Raw genomic sequence first — 9524 nt, 5'->3', positions numbered from 1 at the left:
CATTGATGTCAGGTGAAAATCTTGTTACTCAATTTTTGGTTATTTTCATGTTTTCACAGAGAGTGCAGTGGTCTTCTTTGAGTTGATACAATTACTACGGGACCCCTTTTCTTCGACGTTACATAATTGAAAAGCTGCATGGTCATCAATCAAAAACTGATTTGCCTAATTTGTTTTAAAGTTGGCAGTTTTCTTGCATAAAAAGTCCAAGCCAAGATAAGTATAAAACGGGACATGATGCCGATTGTGTCAGCTGTGTAACTGACAGTGACATAATCAGCTGAGACACTGCACCCAACCTCCTCTCCTAAACTACTTATGTGTTAATGGACCAGACTAAGTTCAGAACAACAAATCAATCGCTGTCCAATGTCTATCTGTCCCTAAGCTATGACTTGAGCCTCCCTGTCCCACCCTCCTCCGACAGCGTTCAGCCCCAACCATCGAGCGTGCAACACACACACACACACACACACACACACACACACACACACACACACACACACACACACACACACACACACACACACACACACACACACACACACACACACACACACACACACACACACACACACACGCTTTCCCTCATATCCGTCCGTTCGATAGCACAGTGGAAAAACATCCACTTCCACTCAGGTACCCATAGAGTGTCTGTCTACTGGTCTTCCCTGTGGCTAAAAGTCCAACTACATCATTCACCTGTGACTCGGAGACACGCTTCAAACTGTTCTCCAACTCCACGCTTTAATAATGTCACATTGTGAAGAAAATATTGACTTTTTTCCAGATGTGCTGAGGCAAAGCAATCTGTTTGCTTTTGTGCAGCGCGAGGCTAGGCTATTTTAGAGGTGGAACAGTTCAATGTCTTGATTTTCTGTTATGAGTCCCAGGCTTGAGAAGCAAAGCCATTGTCAGGGTTTCCCAGCCTTTCAGTTAAGTTTTCTTCTCATGTTGAAAATGTTTACAGATTTGAGAAAAATACTGCTCAATTCATCAGTAAGGTCTGATCCATCTGTGATGAAGACCACGAAAAACTAACAGGGATCCAAATGAAAGCTTTGATCAATAATTGATTTCACTTATATCTTCTAATTCAATAGTAGTTATGTAATTAGAAGCTTGCTGACTTCTACATTTTAACATGACCAGATCATAAGTGGACATACTATAGTTGTTTATGTCTCCTGGAAATTTGCTTTATTGTCAAATGTTATCTTTTTGTGCTGGAATAATCTTGACATAAATACAATTTCTACGTTTGGCCAGTTATCCAAACAACATCAACAGTGTTAAAAGCGGTGGCAGATAGGATTTCCTTTTAGATGGAAGACTGTTGTCGTTGAATGATAATGAAAGGTAGATATTGATGAGTAAAGTGATGCACATTTCTGCTTTGAGCAAGTTGTTTTGATCAAAGATTATATTTAATTAATTATATATGTATTCATAATATAAATGAAAAAAGGTAGAAGTTATTTAAATATCCAAGTGCTCCAAAGGTTCTTTAGTAAGTATTCACAGCTTCAACAAAAAGCATACATTATATAAAAGGGATAAGAACAGCAAATTCACTTTAAGATATATTTAATAAAATAGGAAAAAGAGGGGTTTATAATTCATTTTTACTTGAGTGGTTACTGTGTGCTCTTGTTGTGTGCATGTCTGTGAATGGGAAAACGTGCAGCAGCGTGTCATGTCGCTTTACCTTATTACAGGGACTGTAATGAGGGGGCAGCGTGGTCACTGTGCACCTCTGTGCGTGAGTCCATGGAAGCCTGTGAGGGTCAAGGGATTACAAACATGTCTTGTCAAATTAGGCTGCTGTGGCTGAGTGCTGTGACTGAGTTAGGGACTCAGCTGTCTGAGTGGAACCCGGGTCTTTCCTGGTGATGAGCTTCAAACAAACATGTAGAAGCATATCACTGCTCCTGTCCTCTGGGAGTTCACTGATACCTCCCTCCACCGTTCAGTTTCTCCGACCACAGTGAGGCCCTTTGACAGCGCTACCAGATTCTAAATCAATATATGATGGACTTATTCCCATTTTAGTTTTTAGCAAACAGCTAAACCTAGATTTGCTCATAGTATGTTATATCAATGTACAGATACCTGCAGCAATACCATCAACACTGAAGTCTAAATCTTTCAATAATTAGTTGTGACAAAACTCAGAGTCTTCCTTGAACCTTCATTTCCCTCAGAGTTACAGCAGCGGTACAGCACTTAATGGAGTAAAGAGTGGAAGTGGAAGCCGACCTCCGTGTCTTGCTAAAGGACACTTTGGCAGGAGCAATTGCTGCTGATGGAAACGTCTGTCAAAGGCATCAAACCAATGACCTTTTTTTAGTTGGGGAACAGTCTTTCAAGCCTTGGGGCACAAAGCCTTGAGTGCACCCACGATAGCTACAGTACTTCATTATAGCAAGTATTCAACATATCAAACTCAGCACTGGCCTTCAATGAGGGATAATGTTTATGTTGATCACATAGCAGCGACAGCGGAAGAAGTAATGCACAAATTAAAATTAAGAGGCATATTTCCCTTTCCACACGTTTTTCTGTGTATTGTATGACCTGCAAAGTCTAGTTTTGGGGGGTAATGTTGTTTTTGAATGCTACACAATGTAACAAACAAGCTGTTGTTAATGGAAGTCATAGTTTTTGTGTGAAAAAGGCAAACATCCTTTTGATAATTTTCTTGCATCAGACTGTATCCCTCACTCATTCTCACAAACACTCACATTAACTCACAGTTGGGAAGAAAACATCTTGCTTTCGACACATATTAGCGTCATGATCTTGGAAGACAAAGTGAGCTTCTTAGGACATGGTCAAGGACTCTGCAGAAAGGCAGTCGCTCACATACTGTTCTTAATATTTAGATAGAGGGCAGCTCGTTGAACCCCTCTCCCTCCTGCTTCATAAACTGAGTTATTATAATTACGATAAAATGGTATAAAACAAGGATTGACTGAGGAATTATTATCCAACAGGAAAAAGTATTTTGGGGTTTTCTAAAAATCTCTTTTTCATCCCTCATTATGTTTTGAAACGTTTATACAGAGGATAAATAAGTACAATCTAATAGATACATTTAAGGATCAACAATATGTGATCCTGTATGAGATGGTAGAAGAGTCTGTCTCGAAGCATGTCTTCTTAGCTAAAAATGTTGATTTTCTTTTTTGAAACACACAAAAAGCATTTATACATGCAGGTATTAGTGCATAGGTTCCTGCAGAAAAAAACAGAGTATTATTGAGTAGTCCATTTAATTGTCTCCCTTAACATCACCAGATGAATTTGGCATAGTTATATCAATAAACAAAATGACTTTCCTTTAAATTGAGATCTTTTTCACACCCTCCTAGTCCCTTGATTAACTTATCATTCAAATATATCTCTATCTATATACAGTATGTATGAATACAAAATAGAACAAATCATAAAATAAATATATTATATTCTATAGCTCCAAGTTAAAGTGTCTTTTAAATCGCAGTAATGTGTAAAGAACTTGTCAAAATGGAAGGATGGAACACAGTGAAGTCTTGAAGACCGAAAGAAAAAAGTGCCACACATGGAGATAGTTTGTGTGCGTTTCAGTTTGGAGGAGCCCAGGAGGGTGTGATCAATCCTCACAAATTGGACGGGAGTTTAGAGCGGACAGTTTGAGGTTCTAGATCTGATGAGTAGGCAGCAGAGGCCCTCCGTAGAGGCAAGGCCGGGGACGCCCCAGGGGACAGAGTTTGGTGAGGTTGCCCCGGAGACATCTGGATTGGAGGAGTCATGCGCCCTGGCACTGAGCTACAGGGTTTGGGCACAAGACTTGGTGAGGAAAAGGGTGAGGGGTAATATCCAGGCTCCACAGAGGTGGGAAGAGTAACATGGCCTAGGGCCTGGGCCACTTCCTGGGGCAGAGACGGGTGCGAACTGTATAAAAGCTTGAGGTCCTCGGAAAAACGTCCCATCGGAGAATCTCTCCCCGTTGCATGAGGCTGGCTTAGAGGCTGTGAAGGGAGGGAAGATTGAGGCATGAGTAGAGAACTGTGGGATCCTGTGGCACTTGAGGGGTCGCTGTAGTGGAAAGTTCTGCCAGCCCCTGGGCTTTGAATAGTAGGGCTAGGCGCCACAGGGGTAAGGCAGGGGGAGGCGTTGGCTGAACCATACTGGCAAAGGGAGGCCAGTGCAGACCTCTCAAGGGACAACTGGTGCGGACGTAGGCCAGAATGGAGGCCTGCCAAGCTAAAATGGCCATGGGAAGATGGGGGGCCCTCGACAGGCTGCTGGGTGTACTGTCCTCTGCTTGAGGATGGGGAGCCATGTGGGGGGGAATGGAAAATATTTAAGCCAGGGGTAGTCCTACCTCCCCCTGCAAACTGCTGCAAAGGGGCCACCTGAGGAGGCTTGGGAGGGGGCTGGCTTTGGAGGGGCTGACCAGACATTGGGCTGGACGAGCCGGTAGATATAGGACTCTGACAACGAGAGGAACCATGAAGTCCAGCAGTTATTCCAGCAGAAGTCCCTCCAATGGGACAAGATGTAGACCCGCCTATATAGCTCCCAAATGCCCCTCCTGCTGTTTGGCCAATATGTCCTATCATCCCTAACCCGGGTCCACTTAAAACCCCTCCTATATGGCTACTTGTGGCTCCTCCAGAAGACCTTCCCAATGTCCCTGCAGGATTCCCAATTGAATCACTTGAAACCACTGCAAGTCCACCCCCAGTATCCCTTACCGTGGATGACCAAGACATTGCTCCCATTGATTCACCAGAAGCTCTTCGCAGGGAACCTCCAGTGGTTGCTACTTCCAGTGATTCCCCAGAAGACCCTCCTACTGATCCCCCAGAAGCTCTTACGAGTGATCTCCTTCTATCTCCTATTGTCCCTGCTGACTTGCCACAAGCAGCACCCACTGATCCTTGAGGTATCCCTCCAAATGATTCCCCTGAGATCTCTACTACAAATCTGCCAGTAGTTCTCCGCAACCCAAAGTGAGCCCCTGGGAGTGGCCCTGTTGTAAAGTCCTCTCCGGCCCAAGCAGTGTCTCCTCCTGTTGCTCCTTCTACAGAACCGCCAACAGCGCCACCTGAAGACCACCCTGTCGCTCCAGCACAGGGTCCAACTGCTCCTCCACTTATTCCTGACCCTGTGCTTCCACCTGTAGATCCTTGGCGGAAGAGGTTTGAGAGTGGTGGGGTGTTGGAGCGAAACGGCAGTTGATGCTGTGGCTGCGGGTGTAGCTGGGCCATACTAGATGAAGGTGAACCAGAGGACAAGTTTGGTCCAAATGGGAAGGCAGAGGCCCCTCCTCTACTGGACCCAGAGCCAGTAACAATAGATGCATGCTGGTCTCCGCTACCTGAGGCCTGTTGGCTAGAGCCAGTTGCGCCAGTACCTGACATCGGGTGCATGGCCCGAAAAGAGGCCAGCAATGGCATGTCCGACCCAGAGTGCAGTTTAGAGGGTGTGCTACAAGGAGAGTCCCCAGCAGACCCAGGTGCTGTGGATGGAGGAACAAAAGTGGGAAACTTCTTAAACCGGGTTGGAGGATCCTTTAAGGACCCCAGAAGAGAAACCGGAGGCCTGAAAAAAGTTTGTGGGAGGTTGGGATGGTGAGTAAGGGCAATGGCTACTGAGGTGGTGGCGGCTGCTGCCTGGAGAGGGGCCTGGATGAGAGGGGCCCAGATGACAGGGGTTGGTGAAGGAGGCTGGGGTGGGACATTCTGGAAGAAGTGGGCACAGTGGGCCATGTCCCTGTCATGCTGCACTATCTGCTGGATGATCTCAGTCTCCTGGTAGTTGAGTTCACCAGAATTGAGGTCGTGTTGCACCTTGTGCTGCAGGATGGAGTTTTTCTTGCCTGTAAAAGCAAACACAACATGTTTTATTTGAAACCAGGTTGACGTTTGGGTGTACTAGAGTAACAACTCTATTTTCCAACAATCTTTTACAATAGAACAATCTAGAAAATGAAAAGCCATGAAAGTATAAATAAAGAAATTACCTGAAAATCACAAGTTGGAAAAAGGAAGGAATGATAGACACATTATAAGAGATAAGAGCAAATGAAAACTATCCAGAGACAGAATCTCAGAATGACAGCAGAAGGTGTAGCCGTTGAATGTTTGACTAGTTATTGCTAGGATTCTTTAGGTAACATGGAAGACGCAGGTTCAACCGGTAATAGAGTGTGAACTTCACTGTGATAATGGCTCAACAGATATATCTTATTTATTTCCTGATATTGGAAGGTAACATCAATGGGGCGCATCTTAAGAATCAGGGATACATTTGAAATCTTATTTTTCTGAAAAAGCTGTCGTGGGATTAGCATACCTCATAACACCTTAGGTACTCGTATTCTCAGAAGTCCTTGTGAGCTGAGCACAAGGTCAAACAGACAAGAGATGCGTCACTACGACAGGCAACTAACTGCTGACCCAAACTCCTAGAGAATTGTGTGCAACTCTGACCGCAAAAGTCCATTAGTCCTTTTTGAATGGTCGCACAAAGCGTTGACAGGGTTAATTCACATGACTGCACTTTTCAATTTGGTGCTAACAAAAGGCTCTGAAAACCAAGGATACTGTAAATGCAATTAGGCCCGGATCAATCTCTCCATTTTCTGATATCACTGGTGGAAGATTAGTGGAGATGTTGCATGGAGGTATTGTATCTCTTTTCAGCTTGACCCTGGCACTACCTAACCCTTTATCATCTGCACACCTCCAATCAGATTGTGCAAAGTCCATCAAGACGGTAATTAATTTGTGGATCATTGCTGTGTGGGTGACTTCATTATGGAAGAAGGGTGTACAGTACATAAGCATCAAGGCCAGGAGAAAGGACGTTTGTGGAGACCATCCCACAGAAACATCACTATCAGCCCACCACATCTCTCAAAAGCGGCCATTTTCTACAAAGAGACCCCCTAAAGCAGTTTCTCTATCTTCCATTCTAAACATAGCTGAGGATAAAACAGAGCATGCTGCGAGGGCTGAGTGATGATACAGGCGTGCCTTTCATTGTGAATTTTTCATCTACTCGGGCTGAGCCTGGGAACAGCAATGGATATGGAAAGAATATCAATTGTATGCATGAGAGACATCATGCAGGGATTTCAAAACCAGAGCGCTATCTGCATGTTTATATGCAGATGACTTCGAAAGTCATTTCATTCGTGAGTATCAGTGTTGACAGTCTTTACAGTCAAAAGTTTCGGCTGTAAATTGAAATCTTTGTCTCGTTCATATCAGTGTCAGTGAGTCAATACAATTAGAAAATACAAAGAGATACATCACGCCTGCTAACATAGGGAAGACCACTCATTGATATGCTGAATGGCTTAAAGAGGATTAATTGAAAGCTTTAATTGCAAATATAAAATATTTTACATAGGAAGGTATATTCAAGGTTGCTAATTTCTGACATATACTGAGGCCTTTTTATTTTAAAAATACGATTTGTAGAGTATTTTGTAAAGTTAAAACAAATATTCAAGACTTCCCTCTGAAGTTGTCGTTTGAATTTAACTTTCTTACCAATACGGTCCAGCCTGTCCACGGCAACCATCTCAAAGGCCCTTCTCATCATGGGATACTCCTCCAGCACCTCGTTGAAGTTGTCCACAGACAGCGAGTACAGGCGACAGTAGGTGTCCGCTCGGACACTGGCTGTCCTTCTGCCCAGCGTCAGCAAACAAATCTCTGCAATAAATAAACAGCAAACAAAGATTGTGATGGAGTGAAGTTAAACCCAGAGGCTGACCTGTTTTTATTCTGAGGGACAAAGTAAAACACTTTTAAAGCAAAGCATGAACTCAAGAGTTGGCTTGTTTACATTGTTAAGCATTATAACCTTTCTGTAATCCATTGATGAGACCCTTCATACTATCTTCAGAGCTGAGAGGTCTGCCAGCCCTCATCTGCCATGCCCGCTCAGGAAAATAATGCTCCATTAAACAAGCTGCACTGCCGTAGAGCTCTGGCACAGAGACAGGGTGTGTCTGTGCAAGTGTGTGTGTACTGTATGCAGATATCCCATGTACATGCATTCAAGTTGGTGGCGTCAATGTTGGTGCCAGTGTTTGCGTGTGTGCAACATGTACACAAATTAATGCATGCCAGTGTTTCATTCATAAGTGCAAGGCAGTATGGGATAATATGGTGAACATTAAAACATTATATACAACATTTTTATATATTTATATAAATGTGTGTGTGTATTTATATGGAAAAAGGGGTTTGTTGAATTTGACGTACACATGTGTGCCATGCGCATATACACACAATCCCTAATGTCTATTCTCTTAAGCTGTCATCCCATCTTCTACCCTCCCTTCCTGTGTTTACTGTCACACTCCCTCTTTCTGAGAAAAACCCATTTCCAGGTCATCTACGCACACACATGCTCTCAATTCCCTCGCAGAATGCATTTTGCTCCTCGCCCCCTCGAAGCATACATCAAATCACATTTTTAAAGAATCTTTTCATCCAACTTATCTCCAGAAATCTCATGCATAGTTTGACTCTCTGAACATAACAACTCCATTGTCCCATTTCCCCTTTTGCACAAACAAGGCTAGTGTTTTGGGTTTGTATTTACATGTGCCTGACCGGCAGCCACAGCAAGAGGCTCCTCGCACAGTATGGGGCAATGTCGGCTTTAATCTAAAACATGACTAACCCAATTCTTAGGGGGGAAATGTTTTTATATGTGGGCATGATGACATTGAGCTGTGTGTGGGTGCGTGATAAAACATGATGCTGTCACTGAGCCTGGGTGTGTTGGGGGCTAGTAGCAATCAGGACCAATCAGGACAGCTCTTCTCTAAGCAGTGCTCTTATCAAGACATTAAACCTACACATTAATATGGACTGCTATAAACACCGCTGTTGTTTTATGATGATACATTCATAGTATATGCATGATATTCATAAAGAAGGCAAAGGTTATGGAAACATCGTAGTCTTGGTTAAATATAATACAACTTGACAATGACCTAATACATGACGTAGGACATGATTTTGTTCCAAAACATCATGTTATTCATCAGCTCCTCTAACTTCTGGTCACTTTCCAAACAGTCTCAAGGAGGCAAGAGTAAACCCTCTCCTAAAGAAACCCACTCTCGACCCGTCTGATGTTATAAACTACAGGCCTGTCTCTCTCCTCCCGTTCCTGTCTAAAACACTTGCACGCGCTGTCTTTAAACAACTCTCCTGTTATCTCCATCAGAACAACCTTCTGGATCCGCACCAGTCTGGTTTCAAGGCAGGTCACTCCACAGAAACTGCTCTCATTGCTGTCACTGAGGAACTGCACACTGCCAAAGCAGCCTCCCTCTCCTCTGTCATCATCCTGTTGGACCTGTCTGCTGCATTCGACACGGTGAACCATCAGATCCTCCTTCGCACTCTCCAAGAACTTGGAGTTTCAGGCTCTGCACTTTCCCTCCTCACCTCATACCTCAAAGACCGCACCTACAGGGTTACTTGGAGAGGGTCAGAGTCCGA

At 43.9% G+C, this 9524-nt stretch overlaps 1 protein-coding gene across 1 annotated transcript in view; it reads right to left on the bottom strand.

Moving 5' to 3' along the window:
- Nucleotides 1-3641: 3641 nt before the first annotated feature.
- hcn4 (hyperpolarization activated cyclic nucleotide-gated potassium channel 4) overlaps nt 3642-9524 on the bottom strand; it is a 93824-nt gene continuing 87941 nt past the window's right edge. The window contains exons 7-8 of the mRNA XM_034112451.1: nt 7551-7715; nt 3642-5869 (exon numbers count right to left, since the gene is read on the bottom strand). Coding sequence (XP_033968342.1) covers nt 3642-5869; nt 7551-7715 — 2393 coding nt within the window. The remainder of the gene's footprint in view (nt 5870-7550; nt 7716-9524) is intronic.

The sequence above is a fragment of the Pseudochaenichthys georgianus genome, chromosome 3 (assembly GCF_902827115.2).
Source record: "Pseudochaenichthys georgianus chromosome 3, fPseGeo1.2, whole genome shotgun sequence".
Taxonomy (NCBI): domain Eukaryota; kingdom Metazoa; phylum Chordata; class Actinopteri; order Perciformes; family Channichthyidae; genus Pseudochaenichthys; species Pseudochaenichthys georgianus.
The sequence above is the reverse complement of the archived record's forward strand: the minus strand, read 5'-3'. Positions and strand labels throughout refer to the sequence as shown.